At 51.4% G+C, this 26939-nt stretch overlaps 3 protein-coding genes across 3 annotated transcripts; 1 reads left to right on the top strand and 2 right to left on the bottom strand.

The window, feature by feature from the left end:
* Positions 1–544: 544 nt before the first annotated feature.
* On the bottom strand, positions 545–8786 carry COCSUDRAFT_60164 (hypothetical protein; the record flags this gene model as incomplete). The annotated part of the gene is made up of 12 exons (XM_005642984.1): positions 545–655; positions 1204–1321; positions 1904–2015; positions 2350–2449; positions 2882–3026; positions 3745–3881; positions 6644–6749; positions 7048–7315; positions 7774–7920; positions 8087–8200; positions 8303–8351; positions 8775–8786. The coding sequence occupies 12 exons, from the start codon at positions 8784–8786 to the stop codon at positions 545–547; spliced, it is 1419 nt and encodes a 472-aa protein (XP_005643041.1).
* An 8959-nt stretch (positions 8787–17745) lies between these two features.
* COCSUDRAFT_60162 (hypothetical protein) lies at positions 17746–23417 on the top strand (the record flags this gene model as incomplete). Its single annotated transcript, XM_005642983.1, has 12 exons — positions 17746–17752; positions 17974–18119; positions 18350–18460; positions 18752–18944; positions 19216–19419; positions 19859–19924; positions 20010–20203; positions 20836–20967; positions 21286–21517; positions 21830–21925; positions 22265–22479; positions 23235–23417. The coding sequence occupies 12 exons, from the start codon at positions 17746–17748 to the stop codon at positions 23415–23417; spliced, it is 1779 nt and encodes a 592-aa protein (XP_005643040.1).
* A 1317-nt stretch (positions 23418–24734) lies between these two features.
* COCSUDRAFT_45290 (hypothetical protein) lies at positions 24735–25820 on the bottom strand (the record flags this gene model as incomplete). Its single annotated transcript, XM_005642982.1, has 3 exons — positions 24735–24966; positions 25377–25410; positions 25742–25820. The coding sequence occupies 3 exons, from the start codon at positions 25818–25820 to the stop codon at positions 24735–24737; spliced, it is 345 nt and encodes a 114-aa protein (XP_005643039.1).
* Positions 25821–26939: the final 1119 nt, after the last annotated feature.

Genomic DNA, 26939 nt, shown 5'->3' with positions numbered 1-26939 from the left:
CAGTGAAGACTAGCGGCATCAGAGGCTTACAATGCTGACTGCTGACTTTGGCAGAATGCCTGCTGTGAGTGTTGCAGTGGCTGCCGTGCTGACAGACAGAGAGGCATCTGTGCTGATCTGATAGTGCCTGCTTCCTGCTAGGTATTACTCATTGCAGCCTGCTCTGCAAAACGCCTGCTTCCTGCTAAGTTAGTAAATTTTTGCACTCGCTGCCCCTGCTGGCTACGGCAGTCATAGTAATACCCTCCTGCATAGGTATCTGCCACTCGCCAGCGCAGCACCACCAGCGCCTAACGTGGTCATTCACCTTCAATGCTCGATGCCTCGACAGCTCAATGCTTGCCTTGCACCTCTGCAGCAGCCGCCTCTACCTCTTTTGCAACGTTTGACGTTCATTGCCAAATCTGGCACATGGAGAAGTAGGGTTAATCCCTGAAGCCCTAAAGCGGCGCAAGCTCGCATCTGCCAAAATTGGCGTGGGCACCGAATCTGGCCCCGATGCGCCCGCACCCGTTCTGGCGCGCGCCCAAACCGGCTTTTCAATTCAAACTTTGTTGGCGGCGGAGGTGCCGTCCATGTAGTGGGAGCCGGTGTGGATGGTGGGGTCCAGCCGACTGGCAGTGATGCCGTAGCTGGGCTTGCAGCGACCACGGGACTGCAGCACAGCAGATTTTTCCTTATCAGTGCCAAGATAGATGGCTCACATGGAGGACAAAGCGCGTGTGATGGTTCCAAGAAAAGATCCCATAAAGTGACCAGGCTGTGTACAGGAGTCTAATCCCAGGGATTGGTGGGCCCCTCTGGAGGTCAGTATACATTTGTCATTGAAAGACAGAGGCCACTATGTCAGAGAGATGGTGAGCGGGTAAAGAGATAGCAGGGGTTGCATCAAATCCGAAAGCAAGACTTTGTGGCCCTTTTGAGGGTGGCAGGCTGAAGATTGGGCAGCTGGCCTGCCTTGTTGCATCAATTAAGCAGTAATTGACCGATAAAAATCTATCATTGGTTTTTACCGCACACTTTTTCTGCCAGACACAAGGTGCGTATGCAGACAAGCTGCATGTACAGGCTATCACAAATGCTCCTGGACTTGCCAGATCCATGCAACAACCAATCACTTGTAGGCACGGGGCTCAGTCTTTACACCGGACCCCGCCAGCTGAGGGGTAAGATTAAACTGTAAATAAAGCAGGGGTCACTGACCTGGCGGGCAAGCAGGAGAGTAGCACCGAGGAAGAAGCAGATTGAGCCGCCGCCAAAACCGACCCCCGTAATTATGTTGTACTGATCAACAGTCTCCACCAGATTGATGGGAGAGTACCTGCGCAATATGCACCCCTTTCATTTAGGGTTCATGTTAATATCCTGAAACCCTATACAAATATAGTACAGGATACAGATGGACCTTTAATTCCGTGCCTATCTCTTGTCTAGCCTACTTGGAAAGTGGGTACACTACTAGAGACCAAGCCATGTGATATACTTTGTCAGCTGCTTTGTTGCTTGCATGTCTGCTTGACAGATTGCTCTTTCCCTGACGGTAGAATTTCTGCTGATCCTGCTTTTGTGTATGTGCTCTCGCCAGATAGTTACTTGTTTGTAGTACACGCAAGACAGAACCACCGCCCTTGTCTCTTGCTGCTTCTGCTGCCTTTGCAGGTATCCTGGACCTCCACTGCACAGGAAACACCGTGCGAAAATCCGGCAGGTCATGTTGCAGTTGATTTGGGCTGCTCAAACACTGTCAACATTTGATTGGGTCTTGCTTGGATCTGGCGAGTCCAACACGGGGCAGAATTGTGGCAGCCCTTAACTGCAGCTTGTCTGCAGGACGTACCGTGTCTTTTGGCAGGGGAAAAAAAGAGCGTGCAATAACAAGGACAGGGAAGGAAAAACAGCGCACCAGTAGAGCTGAATGCCGCCCATGGCGAATCCGATTCCGCCCCAGAAGTAAAACCACAGAGCCCACCACTGCAGCGAGGTGGCATGCTTGCGAGTGAAGGGGCAGAAGATGCCTGCGCAAGAAATTCAAAGCAAAGTCTCGTTAGTGGGAGCTTCAACTCTGTTCGACTCCTAAAAACCACCCTAATATACACTCAAACCCCTGGAATGTAGACCAGAGCCTGGGAGCGACTACATGCGTCCAAGTCTTGATGACTGCTTTGCCCGCCAAACCCCATCGCAAGAAAAATTCAAGCGTTTCATGCCAGGCAGCATTGAGAATAGATGTCGAATCTCGCATGCAGCTTGCATCAAGCACCAATGCAACAGTGCCTGCTTTGTTGCTTCACAAGAAATACAGGAAGATCACTCCAAACGGAACACGCAAGGGAAAGGAGATTTACCCACCTGGAATGAGCCACATGGAGATCTCATACATCACATAGGCGATGCCGGACAGCGCAAAGAGGACGCCAGCAATCAGATAGAAGTAATCAACCAGCCACAGCTGCAAACAGAATCACAAACCCATGTCATTTTCAGGTTCTTAAAGGCGCACATCTGCAGACAATCCAGCAGTGCTAGCCATGCAAATAACAATAGCCTGTAGACTTTCTTCTTTGCTGCGGGTTCCTACTGGGGACTTCGTCCTAGAATTTCTCCTGAGCTTCTCAGTGAAGCAAGCAGCTAGCTCTCCACTGCACCGCTACCGGCCCATACTGTATGCTAGAATAAATTCCTGGGTCAAGCCTACAGCTAATTGCCCAAAGGACCCTCCATTTCTAGGTGCTGGGCTTGTTAGCTCAAAACCAGCGCCCCGCAAAGCACAGCAAAGCAGGGGCCACAAGAATAAGTGATCCTAACTCAAATGGCGGCAATTCTTAGCCCTTGCATCCGGCTCATTTCTGAGAAAGTGGGAGTGAAGGGAGGGAACGCGCACGTAGACATTGGGTGCGAGAAGAGTGTTGGGGCAATCGTTGATGATGGTTGCAATTGCTGCGCCCAGATATAGAGCCACTCCGAGAGTGTAGCTGCATGCTCCCCACCAGGCGAGGTTGGTCAGGCGAAGCCCAAACCATATGTACCTGCGAGCAGCAAGGATGACAATGTTGAGCATTTCTTGATGTTGGTACACGCTGATCCTGCCAGAGGCAGGGTGCGTCTACAGGCAAGCTGCAGGCACAAAGATCCCAAAGATGTCTAGCTACTTCAAAGAAAAAGGACTGCTGACATGAAAGCAAGGGAGCGCCAAAATTAAAAAAGGCTTCTTCAAAACCCTAATCGACATAAAAATGCGTTCAATAGACATATGTATGTCACGAAACTGTGTGAGACATAAGTATCTGGCGTCTTGGCCAGCCCTCAGGATATGGATTTTTTCGCCGTCAAGGGGGAATAACGTCCTAAACCATAAGCCCTAAATCCGAGCCATAATGCCTACACCCAGCTGAGATCATGAACTCCCGGCGAATCGACGACGGCCAAAAAGCCCTGATGCACTCAGGGGCATGCACAACTGGCATGGCACATACTTGCTAGCATCACCTGGTCAAGCAAGTTTCTGCCGCCCCAGTCCATTCCGATAAGCAATACTTTCAGGAAATGTCAGGGTTCTTACACTTAAGCCACTAAATATCTAGTGCATGGCCAAACAGGCCGGCAAGATCAGACGCAGGGCACATCAGAAACAGCTGAAGCAGGAAAGTCACAGACTGGTCACTGCTTTGTCACCCGAATCTAAAACCCAGTACCCTTAATCAATCAAATCAAAGCCAGTGTGCATGTGGTAGAAAGAGCGCTCACCTTGGCTTGGGCCCCATTCGGCCGCCAGCTTCCCACTCAACCACTTTCAAGTCATAGCCGGGGTTCAAAGCTTCCACGATCTGGAACGAGGTGGCAACAAACCAAAGAGCGTTGCCCAACAAGTATGTGAAGGACACCTGCGAGCATAACATAGACCCTTGACGCGGTACTTTCAGGGGTATTTATACGTGCCTACTTAGACCCTGGTCCTTTGGGATACTTACAACATGACTCTGTTCAACTTTTGTTCCCTGCAACATAGAAACTGCCTGTGTACAGGGGCTTGTCACATGTGATCCGCGTGAATGTGGGGTTCCAGATTGCAAGGCAGTGGCAGGCTTCGGCTGTGTCAAGATCCTGCAAACTTTCCCAACTGCCCGGGTCAACATGCAGCAGGGTCGGAACTGTGCGCTCCAGCAGAGAGTAAAGCTGATTTGGGCAGGACATGATATGGCAATGGGGGTAGGGAAGATTTGTACCGTCCAATCGTACGGATCCCCCATACAGTTGCCCACCACTGATTGGAGGTAGATCTGCCAGCAGGCACAGTAATGTTAGTCATGCTTACTCACCCTCACACCACTACCGTTCTCCGCACAAAACAAGCGTGCTGCTGCAATTTGCATGTAATGGCAGCTTGCTAAGTCGATGGCTGATGGTTACAGGTCAGAAGTCTCAGGCCTTTTCCTTGTCAGGAAGGCGCATATCATGTTCTGCAGGCCTATCTTGAGGGTGCCAGACTAAGGGATGTATACACAAGTTGGCAGATGGTCATTGCCTTTTGGGAGCAGGGACAAGGTTAAGGGGGAAAGAGGGCTCTCACGTCTGGTGCGATGCTGCAAAAGGACCCGATGATGAACAGGATGCCTCCGAAGAAGAATCCAACGCAGGCATACCATGAGATCCTGTTCGATAGCAAATATTGAGTCTTTCAGCTTTGAAGGAAAGCAGTACTGGGCAGCAGAGCGACAGCACTGATATGAAGTTGCACAACTACTTAAGCACTTCCGCATTTGCATGTCACAAAGCAAGCATGAAGCCCTACCAGTGCGCTGGAGTGTCAAAGTAAATCCAGAACCGGAAAAACCAGTCGAAGTAGAGCAGTGCTGGGCAGTTCTTGTACACTGTGGAACAGCGCAGAAATATTCAGCATAAGATTACGTAAAAGAAGCCTCAGTACGTTGGGCTGAACTTTGCGGCTTTCACCCTTTCAGACTTCAGTATCCTAGGTTTGGATGTCAATTGCCCTCCACAAGACGGCTGATCCTCGGCACGATCAGTTTGCTAAAGCGGGCTTATTGAATGATAGATGCATGATCCACAGGTTTCTTGCGTCAACGATATGCATTTCAAGCTACGCCAATGCGTGTACGTATGTCACCGGGATGATCTAGCCCTACAGCCAAACTCACAGCGGGTACTCATACCGCCGATCTCAGTGTTCAGGGAAAGAATGGAATAGCTTACTTGGAATCACATCTCCTTTGCCGTCGAAATGGGGTCTTGGCGCTGACGCTTTGAGCTGGACAGAGTGCCCATTGGCACCCTCCTTGCCCGACTTCTCGCCGGATGCCATCGTTGAGCCCGCCACTTACGTGCAGTGTCCGCGTGGCCAGAAAACTATGCGTTTTTGCTGCTTCACATCAGGTGTAGCGAGGAGTCTGCTCGAGCGAAGCTGAACCTCGGGTTGCTAACCCCATTTACGAAGCCATGTGGACCCCATGTGGATTGCTGATGTGTCCGCTAGATGGCTCATCTCCCTGACCATGCTCGGCATTCCTAGGTCGTTAGAGGGTTCCCATGAATTGCAGGGCAACAGCTTTGAATGACAGAAGTCCACTTCTCTTCCCAGAAATTCAGTTTCGGCGATTTTAGCAGACAGATGACTTGCAACTTGACAATTAGGGCAGCTGGAAACCTAAACACCAATTGGATTTTCTTGCAAATTCAACTGTCGGCTCGGAGCAGACACTTGCATTATACTATCATCACACTATATTGCGTATTGCTGTTGCAAATACACTAGGGGGGTAGGCACTGTCTGAAACATAACCTTGTCAGCTCAGCGCTTAAAATGGGCAAGGTCCCCCCTCCAGCCTCATGTCAAGCTTGCGGTAGGCCATAATCTACAGCACGTGGCTTCACGCAGTTGAGCGGTGTGTATCTCACATGCGCACAAGCTATTACTGTGACAGTCCTCTTACATAATCAAATGCACCTCCCATGCCGTCAAAGAGGACTTGTCCAAGAGAGTCGCAAAAAATTGGAGCTGAACGCAAAATTCCTATTGTAGATGTCTACATCTGCGCAGATATAGACACGGGTGCTTTATTATCATGCATGCATGCACGCATTTATTATCGCCCTGACACCTCCCTATCGAACCCTGTGTTCACCCTTGAGTCGTTTAATGCCCTGCAAGCCTGTCTGTCTGGCCCGTGGCTCTGTGGTGGAAGAGGCATTCACAGCAAAACTCCTAGTTGGAATAAGCCTCACACACATGGTCAACCATCAGCCAGACAACGAGATAGAGAAGCTAGCTGACTGGGCTTCATACTTAATCTTTGCAGGCCCTGCTCTCTGGCCTGCAGCTCTGTGGTGGATAAACCAAAACCTGATCAAGAACCTTGTGCTCCCAAAATACATGATCCAGGTCACCACGAAGATGAAAGTCAGTAAGAAAGCTCGGGGCTTATGCCCTGCAGGCCTGCCTGTCCCGCCTGTGGCTCTCGAAAGAGGAAGGCATGCATATTGATGCTCCTAAAGGGTTACTCTCACACACATGTTGAAGCCCTCAAAGCAAACAAGACAGAGAAGCTTGCTAAGTGGGCTTCAGGCTTATTCCTTGCAAGCCCGTCTGTCTGGCCTGCGGCTCTGACATGGCAGCCGCTTGTGTGACCTGCTTGGCCTGCCCGCTGGCGATTCTGGGCAGCTCTGCCAGGTCAGCAGCCGGCAGGGACGCCGCGAGACGGGCGGCATTGCCGGCCTTTGAAAAGAACACCGTCCTGCCACAGACACTACTAATGCTTGTTAAGGATTGTCATGCAAAGTGGCATGCAACATCAAAATTTTGGTCAATTGCGCTGCCAGTCAAGGTACAAACATTCTCACCCTCACTCTACTGTTCCCTCCTATTGCTGCGAAATTCCTTAGACCTCAGCCACTTTGCAAGCTCAAAATTGCGCTTAAGTGCCAATGATTTGCCCTGCTTTCCAGGAAATTTCAAGCAATTTGTCCCCTCGAAACCAGACTCTGCTATGCTCACAGCATCCAATAATGTCCATGCCATAAAGCAAGGCAGACCTGGTAGAGCAGCTGAGGAAGCATGTCTCCTCGCAGGCGGCAGCTATGCTCTCGATGTCCTGACTCCCCTCCGAGAGATTAGGGTTCTTCCTCAACCCCGCCGCTATTCGCTCGCGGACCTTCTGTCGCGTGGCATCGTCGATGTGTAGCGCCCCCTTGACCCCCGAGCCTGTTCTGGCTATGCCCCTGGGAGAACGGGGGGACCCGGGGGCCACGCTGCTGCCGTTCAGCGTTCCCTCCATCCTGCTGAATAACCCCTTCCCAGGATCTGCATGCATGCACCCAAAGCCATTTGTCAGAACAAAATCCAGGAGATCCAGCGATAGTTGCCATGATGTTTTCTGCTGCGAAAGAGCGTGCATATGTGACTTAAAATGCTGCATTGGAGCATTGCCATTCCTAGGAAATAGCAGCCAATGCAAGACAGGCATACAAGGGAACACCCTCCTAGGAACAGCAGCCGCTGCAAGACAAGCAAACAAAGGGATACTTGTGAGAGTCCTTAACAACCCCAGAATCTTCATTCTGTCACATGATATTATGTCCCACTGGTTGTAACAGGTGAGCGTCAGGGGCAGAAATCCGCTCACTGACCTACATGCTACACTGTAATCCCCGGTGCCTTGACCTGGACATGCGGGCACTTCACGTCGGTAGATAGTCATATGAGCACAAATGTCTTGCATCTGGATGTCTCGGCCAAGGAAGACAGGCTTCAGTGCTCACCCGGCTGATGGCTGGCATTGTACTGGGTTTCTGCAGCTTCTAGGGCGTCCAGCACAGCATCCTCGCTGCGGCCCTGCTTCTGCGCACGGTCTGCAGCATACAGTGCTGCGTCTGCTCCCTCCACATCGCCATCAACCAGTAATCTGTCTGTGCAAGTATGTCATACAAGACCTCAGTGAAAGTACTTTCACAAGTGGAATTGGGAATTGATTTGTGATTGATGTGAACTGTGGATGATAGCGTGTCAAACAGAACGATCAACAGCATAAGACCAAGAAAAGTGCCTGCTTTAGTGGTGCAGCATGGGGCCTACCTGAAGGGCCCACAATGCCCAGCGAGTAGTTTGAGACATCCTCTGCGGCTGATCTGTTCTCAGAGTTCGTAGGATCTTCTGGTATGGACTCCCCAGCAGGACCCTGGGTCCGCCCTGGGATGCAGCAGACTGGAATAAGAAGCACACCCCTTGACGGCAGGCGCGAGACTGTGTGCAGGTGAAAGCATCCAACAGGTCTTTAAGGATGTGTCTTACCATATTCTCTGGCCACATCCCTTGTCTGCGATCTGCCTACCGTCTCATCCTGCACAAGCAAATCAGCCTGTCAGCAGTGCCACGTCGAATGCAAAGAAGCAGCTCAGCATTCCTCACTTCCAGATGTCGTTACGAACTAAAAATTTTACCTTTGTAGCAACATGCTGCACAGATGTATCGACGCTGTCATCTAGTCTTGCCCTCTTGGAGGTTGATGGTGCATCCAATTCTTGTATAAGTTCCTGTTCGTCAATTTCCATGACGGACGATTGTGACCAGCTCCGATCGCAAATCGCGTAGCACTGGATTCCGAATAGGGCGATAGCTTCCTAAGAATTTTGTGAGTCAGCAGAAACTGAGCTGAACATTTTGTAACCGATGAGTCACCATCCCTGTGTTTCAAACGTTGCTCTCGACAGGAGGTTGTTGTTGTTACATTTCCTATATTCTCCAGGAGAATTTCTCCTCTCACTTGTGCCAACATTGAAGCATTAAAACATGCACGCGGGATACACGCGATAATTTAAGGAAAGAAGTAACCTCATAGGGACGTTGCACCCAGCGCTGAGCAACTGAAACTGTCATGAAGAAGTGAGTTTGCAAGAGCAGAATGTCTCGGAAGCAAGGGAAGATGATGGAGAAAGAAAATTATGAAGTCAAAAATGCAGCTGCTGGGCCTTCACAAGGCCTGGCCAGCATGTTTGCTGATGGCAGCAAGGCCATCGCCACGCAAAAGTGAGCAGAACACACTTTACTTGCTTGAGACCAAATGCTCGAACGTCTGTGATTTAATCTGTTTCTAAAACAGCCATGCAAACAGGCAGGATACCCATCTGAACTGTTGTGCTTGTTGCAGAAATGAGGACCTGTTCAAACAACTGGAAAGTCGTGAGCTCACAGAAGAGGAGCTTGGCATCATACAGAGCAGAGTAAGGAATCGATTCTCCGATGCAGAGGACGTCACGTGCATCTAGATCTCAATCACTCTTGCGACATGCAACTCATCTGAGATTGTTGTTACCCAGGTTGCCCTCCAACGGAAAATGCTGCAGGAGTATGAGAAGCGTGAGCGCTCCAGGAAGGTGTGCATTAGATGTCGCTTACCTTAGACAACAACGATGTTCTGTACACTGAGTGACCTCGGCCCATCACCAGACCAGGCCACTCATCTGTGCAATGCTGCGCAGATCCAAGAGATCCAGAGCATCTGTCCAGATGTGACTGAAGAGGAGGCACTGAAGGCTCTGGAGCTCTGCGATCAGAGGTCTGACAGAACCACTTTTGAGTTCTCAGCCAGGACTTGCACATCTGACCATGTTTCTCATGCTGACTCCAGCTGCCTGTTGAGCTTTGCGCCTCTGTGCATGCCAGCGCCATTAGAACCAAGCAAGAAAACTTGCCAGACAACAAGTTGACAGGCATCATCTTCTTCAAAGTTGCCAGGCAGCAATACTAACATGACGATGGATTCGCATGCGCAGGGAGGAGGAATCTGCCGCGCAGCTGGCGGACCCGGCATTTCTGCGCCGCGTGCGCGTCTCCCTGGGCATCGCTGTTCCCTCCCTGGCCGCCAAGACCCGCTCCTGGGCAGCCAAGCCCAGCGTCAGCCGTCCAAGAAAGATCGACCCGAGCAACTGCAGCGATGAGGTGCTTATTAGCCCACACATATAAACCAAATATGTCCACCCATTCCCAGCACCGTGGTTGCATGCGATTCTGAGCCAGATACCGAATCCAGGACATATGGTGTCTTCTAAGGCCCAAAACAAAACATGACATGCAGAAACGGAAATTTATTTGATCAGGTGCTACGCAAGAGGCCCTAGAGAGTTTGAAGCCTTCTTGTGTGACCTTCATCAGGCAGCAATCATTTGGGCCTGCTCTGCTCATTCTTGAAAAGAAAAGACCACTTTCAATCTTCTGTAGGACAGAGAGCCCCATTTGAATAGGGGTTATATTCTGTGTGCAGGTGTTCTTTGGAGCCTTCCGCGGCCGCGGCTTCACCACAGGCACAACAGCCGCTGCCGCCAGGCCTGCCTATACAGGTGCACAGGCACCCGCAACCAGGCGCGCAGGCACTGCCGCAGTAAACAAATTGGATGAGGCACCGGAGGCAGATGCAGGAGAGGAAGATACAGATGTGGATGAGGAGCAAGTGGTGGAGGAGACGGCCCCAAAGGCTGCGCCTAGCCCCTCTCCTGCACCCTCCTCCAGCGTGCCACAGCTGTAAGTCCTTTAGGTCCCCTGTGCGCCAGTCAGAGCTATATATGAGAGGCCCCTCCTCACCTCTGAACCCCTTTTTGGGCATGTTGAGGTCCTACAAAAACAGAGATGCGTCGGGAGAGGGTGAAGACATTTGTCGCTTTTGTTCAGTCCCTGTATTGACTTTCTAGGAGGTGAGTTTGAGAAGTATATCCTGCGCATGAGATGATCCCATGCCCACTAGAACACTCTGAAGCAAAATCGCCGCTTTCTATTGGGATGCATCTCATTCAGCTGCATTCTCTAAATTTGTGTCCCGCTGACATAATCAGGTACGGGCTGATGAGAGAGATGAGTGACGGCACCGTGCGGCCCGTAACGGACTCGGAGCTGAACACGGCGCGCGAGTGCCCCCGTAGCCCATCCACCGCTGCCATGTCACCCGCGCACTCGACCCGGAGCCGCCAGAAGGTGACAGCATTTTTCCAGTTCTTAGCAGCACTGCCGCAGCTCTGCCGAAGGTCATCGATGGGTTACATCTGAAGTGGTGCCACTGGAGAACAATCTGCTGGGCAGTCCACCATGCCGCCTGACCAGCGCAAATTGGCTTGCAAGTGAACATGGGGGCGGTGGATGTTTTGCACTCCTTTTGAAGTGTGATGACATTGCCATATTTGTTCAGTTAGATTGTTGATTGTTGTCAGGATGATCCGAACCTGCCATGCAGACTTGAATGATCAAGAAAGACCGTCATCGGACCAGGAGTCTCATACCTGTTGTGCTTGCAGAGGGACACCGCAGCGGCAGCGGGCGCAGGAATGCCGCTGGCCGCCATTGCAGAGGAGGTGACTAAGCCAGAAAAAGCTGCCAATTCAGGCAAGGCAGTGTCTCTGCTTAAGTCAGGCCCCTCTACCAGGCAGCAGGCAGCCAGCACTCCCAGTGCCAAGGGCGCTGCATGGGAAAAGAAAGTGCCCGCCTGCGCAAAAGCAGCAAGCAGCAGCGGCCAGAAGAGGAAGAGTATATCGCTGACGGAGGCAGCAAAGTCTGCACCAGAGGTGGCAATTAGCGTGGGGAAAGACGCAAGCAGGTGTGTACATAATCTAGATGTAAGCAGATGCTTGAAAGACGGCTGCTAATCCACTGCTTTCATTTAGTGAAAGATAAGGCTGTCTGGCCCGCACCCTACCTTACCTGAATTGGAAATTAAGTACAATCCTATCATTGCCATATAATATCTACTTCACGCATTGTAGTAGTTATTGTGCATTGTGACAGGCGGGCCACGCAGGCAGCTGCGGGGCAGCTGCCCAAGGGAGTCGTGCCGAACAGAGAGGGGGGCGATGCTGACAGCTGGAACACTCAGACAGCGATCGATGATGAGGAGACAGAGACTGATGACGACTTTGCGTCCGCCAGAAATGCCAAGGCAAGCATATGAAAACCTTGATCAAGGTTGAGTAGCTGCTGTGACGAGAGAGCCTCTGTTCATATGTATGTCTGCCATATGTTCCTGACAGCTGAAAACAGGCTCATCTGCCTCAGATGTTGAGCTGGGGGACTGATCAGTTCTGCAGGGTGACTCATGCCATCAGGGAAAGTAATAAATTTCTGTAGGAAAGATTAAAAATCGCTGTGCAGTATTTTTATTATAGTTTTTCTCTGAGACATTTCATGTTGGGCATGCAGGTTGCGAGGCCGGCAACAAGGACCATCAGGAGCGCTCAGAGGCCCAAGCCGGCAGCTTCCAGCCGGTTGCAGCTGCCGCGCCGCGCCGGCCGGGCAGCTTCCGGCGCACAGGCAGCTTTCCCGGCTGTGGAAGCTGCACCGGCAATAACCACCGAGCCAATGGCGGCCCCTCGCCCGGAAGAGACAGATGCTGAGGGCGATACCACAGATAGCGGTGAGACACCATTTGGGCATTGTGAACTGATGCTTACACTTGTAGCAAAACTACCAGCGTCCCAAGAAGTTCAGCTTGTAAGGGAACCTTTGATACCCCAGCACCTGCTTTTGATCTCCTATCTTTCTTTTGGCTCGGCTTGTATCAAGGAAGGCCATGATGGAAAGGTTGAACCGAGTGGCTGGGTGTCTATTTCCATTTGCCATTCACAAACACCAATGGAGCTGCCGAACAAGGGCCGAGAAGGGCAGGGCGGGGCTGTTTTCTGACAGCATTGATGAGTGGCCTAATCTGGCATGAGCCTAATTTGGCATGAAGATTGCGGTGGCCTTCAACATATGTTTGGAGGTGTCATGCAGGGGCCGCCACTGCCAAGAAGGGCAGGGCGCAGGGGAACAAGGCAAAGGCGGCTGTGAGCAACCCACCGCGGAGAACAGTGGGGGCCATTTCTCGCAGCGGGCATACCAAAGCTGGCCGCGTGCGCCAGAAGTCCCACAAGCAGGCCGAGCTCATCGCCGTGGGCACCCTCCGGTGCGCATGCTCCCTTCTTGCCTCTTTTTGCATCTTTGGATGCTCGTAAGTCCGCCTAGTCTAGAGGAGCGCCAGAGGAAATGTGTCCCATGCTTGTTATGGCCTGCCCAAAAGGAAATTGAGCTGCAAAAGAATGGGCCCGGGGCTCGGAACAACAGCAGATGCGCGGATAGAGAAAAGAGACTTGAAAGTATTTGAAAAAGTGCCTACGTGCGGACCACTCTAGTTAATAGAATGCAACCCTGCCAGCAATGTGCCACGGGTCAAGAGTATTTCTGCCGCACGCAAGAGTTACACATGCATCAAATCCCAGAGAGCAGGACACGCCCATAACTGCAGAAATGCTGCTCTGATTATACCGAACTTCCTGTGAAGCAGACAATCTCCGCTGATCACCTAGGAGCCTCCATTCCCCTTACCTCTTGCAGGATGGCAGCGGTTTTGCAGTTGCTTGTTTCGGCTGCTCGATAAGGCCTTGCTTGGAGTCACGATCTGGTTTAGTTGATAAAACTTTATTGACATTCAAAGAATATTGGTCTTTACAAGCTGTGCAACACCCATGCAGGGCGGATCGCGGCTGGTACAACAGCGGCTACATATTTCCCGAGGGCTTCTCTTCGCGAGTCAGCTTCCGCTCTTCCGTGGTGCTCGACCAGCTGTGCGTGCACGAGTGCACAGTCATCGGCCGCGGCGGCAAGTTTTGGCCGGCTCCCACCTTCCGAGTGACCGCGCTGGACCGCTCCGACGAGCCGCTGATTGCCAAGTCCTGCACCGGCTGCTGGTCTGCGGTGAGCAGAATCCATCCTAATGTTTGTAAAATAAACCACATGGGTGGGCACCTTAAGCTCTCTCCAAGAGCAATGGGTCTTTAGGGCATGTGCCAAATGTTAAGTGTGCATGGGATCACTTGTTGATAGATGAGCGGCAAAAATTGTGAAGTCTTGAACCGGCTGCGTGAGCGCAATGTGAACCGGCTGTGCGTTCAACACTGAATCTTACTCTTGATGTTGGGTCATTGCCACGGATATTGCACCGCTCTTCTCTGTTCATGCCCTGCTATACGGGGTGACCGTTGACATGGTTACTTCCTCTGCAGTAAATAGTGTGCTGCCCGACTGCATATATCTGATGCTTGCTGCAATAACAAGGTGCAACAGCTTCTTTGTCAATCTAAGCTGTGTGCTGCATGTTCTGAGGACCACCATTGAACGTCAGGATTGCTGAAAGCTGCGTTGGGTGCGCAGGTGCTGAAGCGCATCAACGCTGAGATCGAGGGGCGGCGGCGCGCGGGGGAGGACCTGCCGCCCCCTCCCAAGACCGCCATCGCTGGGCCAGAGTACTTCGGCCTCAACCAGCCCGAGGTACAATACAGGCCCCTATTGCAGCGCTATTTAAGACCCTTTCAGACCCCTCTTCTCCCTGGTGTTTTTCACACGTGCACCTTCGCATGCAAGTTCAGATGGGTTTAAAGCACCTTTTGACGAGGCCATCCCATGGCTTCACATCGGGGATTGCATCCAACTGCTTTCATTTCGAGCGACTGCGTTGCAGGGGATTGCCGTGAATATGGCTGTGGTCCGCTTCCTTCCGCATTTGCTGTCATTCTGGGCTGCATATCACAGACGCCGAGAGCTGTCTTGGGTTGCACTTTCAAATTTTGTATTGTGCAACAATAGTGACTGGAGGTGTGCTGGGCTGCAGATCATGGACGCCATAGAGGCGCTGGACACGGAGAAGCTGTGCGAGGACTACTGGGCAGGCAAGGCCGACCGGGAGGCAGCCGCAGCTGGCCTGCCGCTGCCCGAGCGGGCAGCCGCCCACCGGCCCGCGGGCACAGCACCGCGCCCGACCGGCGCCGGCCGCCGCCGCGGCGGTGGCAAGCGTGGCAGGTGGGGTATTTGCCCAACTTGGACGGCTGCACAGTAATGCTTTATGCTTTTTCTGGTCGATCGCAATATTAAGAAAAGGCCCATATGGAGTCTCCTAGAAGTCTAAAGTAGGCAAATGCCCTAAACACTGAGGTTGGACTGTTTATTGATAGCCTCCCAGCAATGCATGGGCTTTTCCGCCGACCTTTTGGCAAGCGCAGCACGTGTGGGTATGTAAATCAAACGGATGAGATTCTTTTGCTACATTTCTAAGACCTCGAAATGGTGCCATGCCGCAAAATTAGGTGCTGACTGGAATGTGAGCCAACGGAACACGCGTATGATGGCCGAATGGGTGCAGGAATGGCAGTGACAATGAGGGCGGGGACTCAGAGGACGAGGAGGCAGGCGCTGCAGGCAACAGGTGCTTTCAACACATCACTCTGCTCCCTGCATCGCTGTCTACTTCACTAGACCTCTTGTACAGCAATTGGTGAAATTGTGAGCCTTCCGGCACCCTTGTTTACATGCATGTCCATCACGTCGTATTGTGAGTACAGTGTTCTGCTTGCTCGGATTGGGCATTGAGAAAGCAGTTGGTGGTACAATTAAAGGGAAGGAATGCAAGGAGAATTTTTAGGCACTTGCATGGATATCTTGATGTAGGATGTATATGCTCTGGGCTCCGGCTGGCAGGGAACGATGTAAATATTGAGCAATGAGCGCCTGGTTTTTTGGGTCTTGCTTGGATATGGGCAGTCCATCAAGGGGCAGATTTCTGGCACCCATTACTGCACTTTTCTTCTGCAGGCTGCTGCCTTGCTCTTGGCAGAAAAGACGTGTTATACTGCGTAGAATGGTAATAAATGCTATTACAGATTATAATATTTCGCATGCATGCGGCAGGTGGTCTGCCGTGAGCCGCACGGACCGCTATAGGAAGCGGTGCGCGGCCGACGGCGATGCCTCCGATTATGTAGATGCCGAAAATCCCCTGCCAGGGTTTATAGACCCCATAACCCTAGAGCCCGTCGTGACCCCCGCCATCTCCTGCCACGGCCACGTCATGGGCCTCGCCACCTGGAAGGTGCGCCTGTTTTGGCGGAAGCCGACCACGTTATTGAATTTGTATTTGAAAAGAAAAGGTTTTAAGAACATTCTGCCATAGCAGCAGCCCTTCCAATGCAGTTGGAAGCTGCCCTTGCATCCCTCTGTGCATGATCATGTTAAAATATCCTTGTCCTATCTTATCATGCCTGAACTTCAAGCTCTAAGCATCGCCCATGAATGCAACACTTGGCCCCTTGGTGTTGCAGCTTCCTTTGTGATGCAGAAATGCCGACCGAAATATTACCGATGTCAGAGAGAATGAGGCTGAAAAGCGGCTCCGCACAGGCTTGCTTGTAATTAAATTGCCTGTCAAACCTTGGTGGCATGCAATGCCTCATTGTATAGCAGACGTACAGCTTCACTATGCCAGCAAAGCTAAATTATGGATGTATTATTTTAGAGTCATAGCAACTGCAGCCATTGCCATGATGAGATAGCTGGTACCTTGCTATAAGGAGAATGATTCTCGGTGTGAACACTTGGCGGCGCATGCATGCAGGCTGTTCTGGCAGAGAGCGGACTATGCCCCTTCACAAAAACTCCCATGCGTTGGGAGGCATGCACCGTCCTTACCCACAGCAACATCGAACGATACCGCGACCGCATCAAATCCAGCTGATCTGTGGAAAGCAGCAGTGCATCAGTGAATCAATCCTAGTGAAGACCAGATACTAAATGTAGCAGCTTGGGAGCTTGCTGAGGATTGCCGAAGAAACTCTGAAGGCATGTTCTCATGGTGCGTTGGAAATTTAGGCTTGACAAGAGCAGCAGGCGATTCAAGGCCCGTAATGTTCAACAAGAACTTCTGGACTGCGTCATATCAAGGACCACTGTCGCGGCAGCTGCCATCCGTGCACTGCTGGCAAATGCTGGTGCTGCTTTGAAGCAAATTTGTACTGCATGCAAGAAACAAATAATGGTGCACCGCGGCATTCAGTGATTGATTTAAAGTTGTGCACTGGTGAGCCTTCAAGTCGATGTAAATTTGCAGCAGGAAGCATGACCATGCACTTGCTGATTGCTGTGCTGGTGCAAGCAAGCTAATAGATGACTGTTATATTTTCCTGGACATATTATCGTATACCGTAAATTTAAATGCTTTAGTGACACCGGTGTTTCTCTTCTTTTTGCGTCTAGCATAATTGACTGCATGGACTCTAATCTGGCGATACACAATCCAGGAGACTCCTGAGAGACTCATTCTCTGTAAATTAGATCTGAAAATTTCCTGGATTGGCTATCTTGTATGTGTATGTGTTGACTGGACATCAGCCACGTCAGCGCTCCAAGATAGCCTTTCAAGTGGAGCAGCGACAGGAAGCTGGGCAATTCTACGTCCACATCTCGGATATATAACTTGTAAGTATATAACTATCATAATAACCGTCACATATTACAAAGGGAAGTCGTAGAGAACTCCACAGAGCTGAGCAGACTTTGAAGTTTTATAGAATTGTTCTTCGCATCTTCCTTTCTTGTCGTTTCTCTATCTAAACCTGGCTCGAAGAGACGTTTCATCACTGTACAAAATTACGTCTTTTAGTATCTTGAAAGCGTTCTAGAACCAACCATCCGCTAGTTTTGAACGCTGCTTTTATTTACACAATGTGAAGGAATTGTGCAGGCAGACATGGATGTCTCTAGGGCCTCACTGTATCAGCCACCCCACAGTTGTGCGATATTTTCCAGAAACGTATCTGGGAGATGCAGATGGGGCAGCCAAAGGACGACCTCAATATGGTGCTGCCATGGCTCGAGGCACTCATGTGGCCTGCAAATTCTCCAACCCAGGCACAGCAGCCCGAGCCTCCATAGGCAGAAGTACCTGCAACATGATAGGTACCAATCACGCACAAGAAGAAGGGGCGTCATCGCTGGAGCACTGCCAAGGATCGACCTCGCCTTGCTGCCCAAGATCCCCGATCTTGGTAGGGTCTGGCTCTTTTTCTTACGCTTATAAATGTCAATCATGTAATTTCTGCACTCTCGTGCTCATCTGGCCCTGCATGCTTTCCAGAAGTTTATCTGAGTGTCACCAACGCTATTGTCATGGCCTGCAGGGACATTGTGGGACTCCTGTGTGCATGATGGGATCCTGGCTGCGACCACCGGCGCCTCCTTCAATCTCTTCATGCTGTGCGGCTTTGTTGGGTGGCTGCTGCACACTGGACGCATCCCCAATGACACCGCCCCTGTGCTCAGCAAGGTAGGCTCCTTTACTGTCCTCCACCTTACTGTCCTTCACCTACTGCCCATGTCCATTTGTTGTCTACATCGTGTTTCCTTCCGTTGGTAGTGTGCTGTAACGGTCTGCAACCAATATTTGGAGGTCTTGATCAAGTACACCTATACCAGAAGGTTACATTGCATGGTCTGATTATGCATGGCCTGAGGTAAATTGCTGGATCTGACTTTGTGTGCATGTGGGGTGTGCAGGTGGCGTTCAATGTGTTCATCCCCTGCATGCTCTTCTCAAAGGTTGCTTCAACACTCGCCACACAGCCCAACCTCTCCCTCCTTGCTATCCCTCTGGTGGCCGTGCTGCAGGTACCCCTTTTCCAAACTCTTCTTCCAATATTGTCTACCTCTGCTCATGCAAGCACCCCTCAGGCCAATCTGACAAAATGGTTGGCACTGAGAAGTATCAGAATGTCAGACCTTAAACATGCACTTGCCATGTGCTCTGCCAGAGGGTATCAATGGTGTCCACTTGAGCTACAAAAATAGTATGTGACCAACTGAATGGACAGGCTCTTCTGCCCTGTAAGTACTGCCAGGATCCTGAATGTTCTCTATGTCATCCCTCCTAACATTGCCTGATCCGGCGCATGCATGCAGGTGGCAGCAGGCGCCTGTTTTGGCTCGGTGGCCGCGCGCATCGTGGACGGCTCGCTGATGTCATCGCTGTCCGGCTGGCACCCTCGCAACCCCTCCAGGTCAGCGCAGCTCCTCGCCCTCACCACCGCCACCGCCACCGGCGTCCCCGGCGTCGCCGCCGCGCTCCTGCCCCGCCAGAAAAACATCCCCCTCGGTGCGTGTTTTGTTCTTGTTTCTCCTATTTCCAAAGCAAGGGGGAGTGAAGCTCTCTGCAAATCTCCTGGGGGCATTGCTGCAGGGGGTGATGGGTCCTCGAGGACATTACTTATTGATGAAAAGTGCTAGAGCAAGATGTATGAACTGGCAGCAGACAGCACGCCTACGCATTGACTGCGCGCCTTGCAGCTGATCCAAGGGGTTCCGAAAACCGTAAGGGCACACAATGCAACATGGCAGAACAAAAGTGTGCCGGCACATGCGCGCAGGCACGCGCGAGCTGGTGTCGGCAGCCTGCACCTTCGGCAACTCGCTCACGCTGCCGCTGGTCTTCCTGAACGCGCTGCTGCCGGCGGCCGCGTTCGACCGTGCGGTTGGTTACACGGCGCTGTTCCTCACGGGCTGGTCGCCGCTGCTCTGGAGCGTCGGGTACTCGCAGCTCGCGTCCGCCGGCTTTGCCGCCGAGGGCCAAGGTGCGTTGATGTACCCTTGACGATGTCCCCACCCTCTGTTGAATGCTTATAATTTTTGTGAATCTTCCTGGCAATTTGTCGGCGACGAGGCCAGGTAGTACAGCTTTGTTCACCAATTTAGCATCAATTGCCTATTTCCTTTTGTTCAAACGGGTGTCAATCCATAGATCAGCTGCAATTGCATCTTTCTGGTCACCAAAAGTGCGCACTTGCAATCAATTTCTGTCTGCCGCAATACCTATTCAACAAGCTATTCCACAGTAGTCTTCTTATCTTGCGGCTGGGGCTCATGATCAGGGGAAGCACGCAAAGCATGGCTTCTGCATGGCTTTGCTTTACGTGCTTCTTGTCATCATGATGACGAAGCTGCAATGCATGCTTGCACGATATCGCAACACTTCTGCTTTCATGGTTCTCACGTGGATGTGCGCGCCTGCAGAGGCTCCGCCGAGGCCGGCCCATTACGGCAGCAGTTTCCTGGGGATCGATCTTGGGGACGCAACGAGTATCTGTATGTTACTATATCATAAGAACCGCTTTATGACTGGTAGTTTACAAAGGCACTTACATGATTGTGCGCGCATTTGCAGAGGCTCCGCCGAGGCCGGCGCGCTATGGCAGCAATTTCCTGGGGGACGATCTGGGGGACGAAATGAGCGTAGCGCGTGTGGCGCTGTCAACTAATGCCGGTCTGAACCGGCAGCCCACTGCCGCGAGCCGGGCCCTGCGCGGCGCCGAGGCCGGCCGGCGGTGGCTGCGCGGGGTCAGGAGAGCGTTTGTAAGGGTGCGTGGTCTAAATATCTCGGCATGCGCCACTTGTTTCTTCATGGCTTAAGCTCTTGGTGTATCCTCTTAGCCTGACACTGGTTAGGCACGGCTGATTGAGGCCGGCCGGCGTTGGCTGCTCGGGGTCAGGCGAGCGTTTCTAAGGGTGAGCGCGCTTTTCTATCTTACATTTTTATCCCCGCCTTTTGTGCCAGGTGCTGTCACGTTTGCAGGTCAAGGTGGCATTCTAAACGTCCAAAGGCCCAATGGATTGCACGCAAATGTCCATGACCTACCGCTTTGGCTGGGGGTTGATATATAATCTCGCTGAAATATACGGTGCACTGTTGCTGTATGTTAGGCAATCTCTCATGCTATGCGAGCCTGCAACACTTACTTCTGTGATTTTCTGTAGCTGATTTCACTGGTGAAGGGAAGATCTAATCCTCAAATCATGCAACCATGGTGTGTGGATCATGCTGGAATAATCACAAGGCATCATTTTACACCAAAGTATTCATGATGCCAGATCCTGCCTTTTGGATTTCAGCATAACCGGGCATTGATGCTCTTCATTTTGAAATGATAGCACGCGAACACTTCTAGTTTACGCCTGTCCACACTTGTGAGGGTGTGTTGTGCTATGCGCAGGTGTTGAATCCCCCGCTCGTAGGGGTAATTGCAGGCATTCTGATCGGCGTATCCCCCCTGGGCCAGCTGCTGTACCGCCCTGACAACCCCGCCGTGGCCGCTTATACTCTGCGGCTTCCTATGGAACTACGAGTCTGCTTAGGCAAGCCATCCTTCCTGCCTCTGGCTCTTGCCGTGGCCTTCAAAACATGATGCTTCTTACATTTACATTTTCCCCAACACCAACTAAATCATTACTGGTATTGAAAATCCCCTTGGCAGGTGAGGAGTGGCATTTGCACAGTGTTCTTTGCAGTGCAAACAGAACGCCCCTCATGATTTCAGGATGTCCCAAAGCATGCATTCAGGCCCTTTTGAGAGCGGATGTATGCAGCAGGGCCGCACATTGCTGCTAAAGCATGCGTTCGTTCAGGATTGTTGCAATCTGCTGCAGGGGTTTTATGCTTCCAGTTCATTGTGCGCACAGGTGGCATCAAGTCGGTGGCACAGATTCTTGGGCTTATCGGCGGCGCGACTCTCGCCGTGCAGACCGTGGTTCTGGGCGCGTCGCTCTTTCAGAAGGCTTCAAACCCGCCGCCTGATCTGGCAACGGTAAAGCAGGGGGAGGCCCCCTCCGGGACCCCCGGGTCCCCACCCCAGCAGGGGCAGGTCCAAATTGTCACACCCAACACACCCGCCCCAGGTGCGCGCCGGAATGGGGCATTATGATTATTAGTCATTGTACATTACTCTGTGTCATACTTATTGTTGTTGTTACACAATTCAGTCCAGAGGAGGTGAAATTCAGGTGACAGTGTGCAGAGCATGACTGGAAAAACCTCCCGGCGATGCTGTCATGCTTTGAATGGCGCAACATTGGGGCATTACTGGTGCAGTGCAACGCGTGAGTCTGCGGCTGTAGTGCCAGCAGCTTGTACATCTTGAAAGAATCAGGCTGCTGCTGATTGTTGAACCCGGTTGGAGATATGACCAAGCCTCATTTGCGCCGATGCAGGGGAGAGCCTGAGCATTGCGCAACAGAGGAGCAAGGTGGTGTGGAGCGAAGCCAGGCTCGCAACGCAGGGGATGCTGGAAGACAGGGGGCCCGATGGTGAAAGCCCTGCAGCCCTGCATTTTGAGCGCATGAAATGCCAACTCAGCGTCTTGCCTTGTTGCATATGCTTCCTTTTCTTGCAAGGGATTTTGAGGCTTTGGTCATGCATTTTTGGGTTCATTTTGGGGGCTGGCACCCACAACAACTTGCATCTACAGACAATCACCGGAAACTCTTGAGGACTAGAGGAAAGAGAGGCCAACGCATGGCCGGGGACAAGAATTTTTACAAAATTCCGATTTCACACCTTGAGACACCTTCCTCGCCTTTTCTTCATCTTCCTTTATCACAGATATTTGAAAGCTTTGTCAGAAGTCAGCCGCTGTGTGTGCGCAGGTGCTGGCCCAAGCGGGCAGCCCAGCGGGCAGCCCGACCAGAACCTATTGAAAATGCTGCTTCCTAGAGACAATGTCGACGTACGCATGTTCGCGGCTGTGGCCGTCGTGCGTTTAATACTGATGCCGGCGGTTTCGCTGGCGCTCGTGCGCGGGCTGGCGGCTCTAAGACTTCTTCCGGCCGACCCCGTCTGCGCGCTCACGCTGCTTGTGCAGGTGAGGGTCTCTTCTCTCGGGGTTCCTGCTTCTTGGAAATTTGCTTATTGTGGATGGAGCCGGCGGGTGAGACAGAACACACAGCTCCGGATCTCACTGGCAAGCTCTCTCTCTGCCAAGACAACAACACCAAATGTGCTCAACTGTTCCAAGGCCCTACCTATGCATGCTCAACTTGCCTCTTGCCATCAATCAGCACGAAATTGCTTCGTGCCTATGCTGTGTTTAGGGAGTAGTGTCCTGTCAGGTCCCTTATCTTCTCAACCTCTCAGGGTCTGGCTTGGTGAAGCACCAGCTAGGAAAGCCCTGCAAGCCACCACATTATCATACAAGCAATGCACACTCCTCGTCTGCAAACTCCTCCTTTCTGGCCTGGCATCGCTGGCCTGTGCCGCTGTACCTCTATGATTTCCAGCCCTCTCAATAGCTAATCAATGCCAGTTGAGGGTGCCCACTGGCCGCTCCTGCTTACGGGTGCAAGTAGACCCGTGACTGATCTACCGTAGTCAGCACCATATTCCCCGCATAAAACAATTATTCCTAAAAAAGGGTCGAAATTGAGACCTTAATGTGCAAAATATAAACCCTATGACAATTCTGAGACCAGTTTTGGTGAGCTCTCGCTGAGCCCGACCCATTGGTGATGATGAAACAGCATTTCAAGGAAGGAACTACTTTCAAAAACAGGTCCAAACGTTTCACGCATTTTGAGGAGTGCGGGAATTACGGTGCTGATTACGGTAGTGTCGTTGCAGGGCGCGATGCCGTCAGCGCAGAACCTGGTGTTGCTTGCGCAGCTCCGGCGGGGTACACAGCCGCTCGCGCCGCGCATGGCGGCTTTGCTGCTGCGGCTGTATGCATTTGCGATTGTCCCGGTCACCCTCTGGATGACTGTCTTCGCGTACAACCTGCCTGCGACGGCCGCCGCCCTGCTCTAGGCCTGTGCTGCAATTGAGAGTCTCTAGGGAGTCATGATGAACTACTCTGAACTACTCACAATGGATACTCGCAATGGAATGCACAGCCAAGTGTCCTCATGTTTGACCTCCATGCGCCTGACTTGAAGATGGAGCGTTAGCCGGATTTAGTGTGTGGCGTTATTTGCGTATAACCTGCCTGCCTGCCACGGCCGCCGCCCTTCTCTAGGGGTGGTTACTGCAGTCAATCAAGGCGTAGCCAAGTGCCATGACCGGCGCTGCATTCTAGGGGTAGTCACCGCAGAGCAACAGATGCTGACTTGAGTGAAGCAGTGACTACTCCTACCCTGTAGACATGTGTGCTGGACTCAAAGAGTGCATACTGGCCACTATTGCTGGTATGAGTGGGACTTTGCAGCTATATGCGCATCCGCATCTGAAGTTATGACCTTGCAATAACAGCCTGAATATGCAAGCTTGATTTTAAGATATTGCTCTGGCATGAATGCTTGACCGGGAACCCTAAACCCTAAAAATTTATGCATTCGTCGTGTCATGCTGCATGCAGAAAGGACCTGCAGAAATGCTTTTTAAATCACCATGGGGCAGACAATATAGAGTGACAAACAGCTTCATGAGCAGAGCCGTGTATAACCCAGACAAAGCATGAGCTAACATTGCGCCCTACTGCATTTGCAAGTCCCTTCACTGTCATCAATCAGTTCGCGATGTTTGCTATCAGCTTTATGCTTGGCTATTTCTGGTCTAGGCCTACACGCGGGCGAGAGCAACGTCTCAAACAGGTGTTGACCCAGGCTTCTAAACTGGTCAGATGAGTTGTCGCTTCGCCGATTGGACTGCGAGAGTAAATTGAAAGGTTGTGTGCGCATTGGCAATCTTAGATTGATAATGGCAAGGCCGGGCTGGCTGTTGAGGTTGGCTGGGGTGTTCAGCAGCTTTTGAAGGTCACAATTTTGGCATTGGGGCGATTGAAGCAACCAACAAACTGCCAGTTGTCAAGGCCACCATCGCCCTGCACACAAACACAGAGACAGATAAAGAAGCACGAAATGCTCTGTATATTTGTCTTTACAGGTGAGTCAAAGCGCTGGAATCATAGTCATCAGCGCATATCTGCCCATGCACTCTGTTGAATGTGGTGATTTTGTCAGGCACTCAGAATCAATAAGTAAGAACTCACAAGTTTGCAATTGTTATAAATAGAGCTACTGCACGCATGCAATTTGTTGGAAAATTTGCCGCTGTTGAAGGTCCAGACATGGAACGCCCCCCACTGGTACCCTAAATTTTGAATTTTAATCCTCTAAGGCCTTTAGACTAAAGGGATGATCGATGAAAAAGGGGGCATGCCTGGTTGGAGAATTCGCCGGTGTTGAAGGCCCAGACATGGAACGCCCCCGACTCGTAGTCTGCGGCCAGTCCAGTCAGCCCGTAGGCGTTGCAGTCCTTGCACACCATGATGCTCTTGCCGGGGAATGCCCTCTGCGCATCGTTGAAGGGCGCGTCCGACTGAGCCAGCAGGGTCCTGCCAGAGCCCTGCTCCACAGCCCTGAAGACGGCAACCATACACTCAGATATCAGGCCGATATATTATTGTCCTTATTCTTATTACACTCTTTTCCTGCCAGAGGCAAGGTGCGTCTGCGGACAAGCTGCGTGTCAGATTGAAAAGTAAGAGGCAAATGCCATCCTAGTGGCATGCATAATGATGCAAATTTGCAGGTTCAGTGCGTGGCATCAACATCAGATTGAATACCATACATACTGGCATGTTGTGCATTTCTGCCGGCTTAAGAACATGTGTTCCTTTTTGAAGTGCTGCCAGCATGCATATGCATTTGCACCATTGTCTCAAAATCGAAGTCAGGCATATTGATAAAGAATTTTATTAGTCAAATAATTTCCCGACTAATCAAGACTGCGAGTTAAAAGGATATCTTAGTCATTAGGAGGGCTCACCTGATAGTGACCATGTCAGCGTAGCTTTCCACGCCTGCGCGCGCATGGCAGAGCTGCTCAGAACAGCTCAGGAAAAACAACCGAATTAGCATTACGCCCAGTTCCGGGTGCCGTGAATGAAGATTTTATCAATGCATTCACGGTCCAGCACATTGTTGGAGGCCTTTCGTGGATGCATGCACTTTGCAACAAACACACCATGTGCCGTCTGCCGAGGATGCAATTACAATCAAACACGCTGCAGCAAACACCCACTCAGCAGGAAAGAGTATGCCACGCTGAGGCAGTCCAAGGATCCTTCTGACATACTCTCAGAGATCTCGAATTCACGCACCAAAATTCTTCAATGTTGGTAAGGTGCACACCTGGCAAGTCAAGGGGACGAGCTGCAGCCATGGCTGCTGCCAGCAGAACCATTGTGGCAAAGACTGTAATGCGCACCATTGTATCTGTAGCACAAAATAGAGCTCAATGCACAGCTGATGTGCTCTCAAGACCACCGTCACGATGGGCTCAGGTCGGTGACAAGGCTGCCAGAGCAGGATGGTGATCTGAAGGAGCCAACTCCTTCGGTAGGACAATTTACTTCCACTTGTCCAGGTGATAAGGAATGAAGATGAGGTCAGACCAGTGTCAGAGAAATGCGCTGAGCAGCTTTTATGCAAGATTATGTTACGACTAGCACCTGGAGGATAAGAAGCCAATATCGGCACACATCGACGGCCCAAGCTGAAGATACCCTCAAACTGAACAAGTTCTATCGAGAATCAACTTTGCTCAAGAAGGCTGTGAAACCCTTTCTGGATGCTCAAGAGAGGGAGCAACAATCATGTCGAATTAGGACGCTGTGCATATCGGTGGTTACCTGTACGAGCGAAGTTCTGCAGGAGGGAGGGGCGGACGAGACGGCTGCACGATGACGAGCAGAAATAAGTGCCGGACGGTAGCTAATGAGGATAACTTGTTGGCGCTCTGCTAGCAATTTTGCTATTTCGCGAGAATTGCGGACAAGCATTCTCTAGTCGATGCTTCTGTGTCAGGTTCCTTCCAAGGTTCTGCCCTGCAAGTGGGCAGTCCATAGCTCCAAGGTTGCATCCATGCAAAGCACGTGCGAACGCGTCTCAGAAATGAAAACTGCCCGTTTTGAAAGAGGCACATTCTCATGATGAGTCAGCTTAGCAGACAAAGAATGAATCCCAATTCCATTTCCAATTTTTATCAGCAAATTATGATTTGTACGCAGGGCTGCCAGCAGCTAGGATGACTAGTTTGCAAGTGCCAGCTGCCTATTTGATCAAGCAGGTGCTTACAATGAATGCAATGGTTTAAGCTTGCAAGTGAGTTGCCTAGTGCACCTGTGATGTAATGCCTTGAGCTTCATTTATGGCCCTAGCCTGCTTCGGACTGACCTGGTGGCAGTTTTGGCATATCGCAGTTTTGCCACATGCATGCAAGGAGTGTGCGCCGGCTGGCTGACATGTCAGATATGGGCTAAAGTAACTGACGGAAATGTTACATCATGAGTGCTTTAATGCACTGCCAGGACGGTTGCCTTCAGCTGAA

This window comes from Coccomyxa subellipsoidea (assembly GCF_000258705.1).
Source record: "Coccomyxa subellipsoidea C-169, whole genome shotgun sequence".
Taxonomy (NCBI): Eukaryota; Viridiplantae; Chlorophyta; class Trebouxiophyceae; family Coccomyxaceae; genus Coccomyxa; species Coccomyxa subellipsoidea.
The sequence above is the reverse complement of the archived record's forward strand: the minus strand, read 5'-3'. Positions and strand labels throughout refer to the sequence as shown.